Raw genomic sequence first — 1,739 nt, forward strand, 5'->3', positions numbered from 1 at the left:
GCATAGACTGCACACAAGTAGGCAATTGCACACCTTGCCTACCTAAGGCAGGTGGCCGCACAGCAGGGAGTGCGCAGGCGCCGAGCCTGAGCTCGCGCAGGGTGGACCGGGCTGCGGGAGTCGCAGCGTGGCTCTGGCCCCGCCCCTGCCGAATATGGTCGCGGGATCGCCCAGGAAACGCATTCTGCGGGAACTCGCAGCGCCAATGGGAAGAGAGCGAGTGCCACGAACGGACCAATGAGGAGCGAGCGGCCCGGGGTTTAAACCCAGGCCCGGCAGACTCCTCTCGGCTTGCTGCGGAGGAACGGCTGTTGGTGTCTTCCTTTGGCTAGCTAGAAGTGGGCTCTTTGCTCCTGGTCGCTGAGCCTCTTCTACAGGAGGAACCATGGCGCTCAGGGTCACTAGGGTGAGCCGGGCGGGGGTTGCGATCGTCGGTGCGGTCTTCTCCCGCGGCGACCAGGCGAGGGAGGGGGGTCCCGAAGGGTCCCGGGCGAGGTGGGGGAGCAAAGGATCGGCTGGATGGTGGAAAAGATCTCTGAACCTATCTGGGCATAAGGACTGGGAGGAATGCACGGTGTACTTTAGTGATGAAGACCCCAGAGCGAGCACTTTGCTTTCCCAGAGTGCTATCTACAGCTGAGGCTTTTGTGGTTTTTTTCTTTCCGATGTAAATTCACGGTCTTTAGGATGGCAGAGAACATAAGAGGAAGTTGGGTAGTAGGTGAGTGTAAAAAATCCGGGTGGTAACTCGGTGTGGCACGGTCCGAGGCTAGACCCTAGAATCCTGGCTTTCCCTCAGGGAGCCTCAGTTGAGTCTGTCTTCAATTAACGCTTGATTTCCTGGAGCCGCCATGAATCTGCTCTCAAGTGATTTTTAACTTTTTTTCAGAGCACGAAACTTAACACGGAAAATAAGGCCAAGGTCAGCATGGCAGGCGCCAAGCGTGTGCCTGTGGCAATTGCTGCAGCCTCCAAGCCCGGGCTGAGACCAAGAACCGCTCTCGGAGATATTGGTAACAAAGTCAGCGAACAGGCACAGGCCAGACTGCCTCTGAAAAAGGAACTAAAAACTTCAGTTACTGGGAAAGTTTCAGCCAAAATCCCACCAAAACTTCTGGAGAAGGTTCCTGTGAGTGAGCCAGAGGTGGAAATTACTGAGCCTGAACCTGTTATGGAAGAAAAGCTTTCTCCTGAACCTATTTTGGTAAACACAACATTTTTAAAACGTCTCATTTCTTCTCTGACTCATTTCTCTCTAATACACACGGTAGCATTTAATTATTGAGTGCTTATCAAAAGCCTTTACTGTGCACTAACACACTCTGGAGTAGGTATTAGCTATAATTAAGATGGTGGTGGATAAATGTGATTTTGTTATGTCTAGACAGGGTCTCACTGCTGCTGGAGGGCCTGGAACTTGGAGGTTTGATTGCCTCCTGAGATCTGGGGTCAAGGGTGGGCACCATCATTTTTCTCTGGTGTCTCTGTGTAGCCATCGCTGTCCTAACCTCCTGTGCTAGGATGAAGCAAATGGGTCAGATCTTTTGATTGCTTTATGTAGTTTCCCGAAGCAAAGGTTTTTGTTATAGTGCTGTAAGTCCAACTCTGTCTGAAATTAACAGAATGAAGCAGAGATGTGCTCATGAAACTTTTACTCTCTAATATGGCCACTAAATTAATAAATCTGTTAAAAGAGTAAATTTTTTTTAGACAGAAAATAAGATGAGTTGCCGGGCGGT

General features: G+C 50.8%; 1 protein-coding gene across 1 annotated transcript; it reads left to right on the forward strand.

Moving 5' to 3' along the window:
* The first annotated feature begins 246 nt into the window (after positions 1-246).
* LOC101991542 (G2/mitotic-specific cyclin-B1-like) lies at positions 247-1,507 on the forward strand. The gene is made up of 3 exons (XM_005372285.2): positions 247-406; positions 890-1,204; positions 1,493-1,507. The coding sequence occupies exons 1-3, from the start codon at positions 386-388 to the stop codon at positions 1,505-1,507; spliced, it is 351 nt and encodes a 116-aa protein (XP_005372342.2). The 5' UTR covers positions 247-385.
* Positions 1,508-1,739: the final 232 nt, after the last annotated feature.

The sequence above is a fragment of the Microtus ochrogaster genome, unplaced genomic scaffold (genome assembly GCF_000317375.1).
Source record: "Microtus ochrogaster isolate Prairie Vole_2 unplaced genomic scaffold, MicOch1.0 UNK848, whole genome shotgun sequence".
NCBI lineage: Eukaryota > Metazoa > Chordata > Mammalia > Rodentia > Cricetidae > Microtus > Microtus ochrogaster.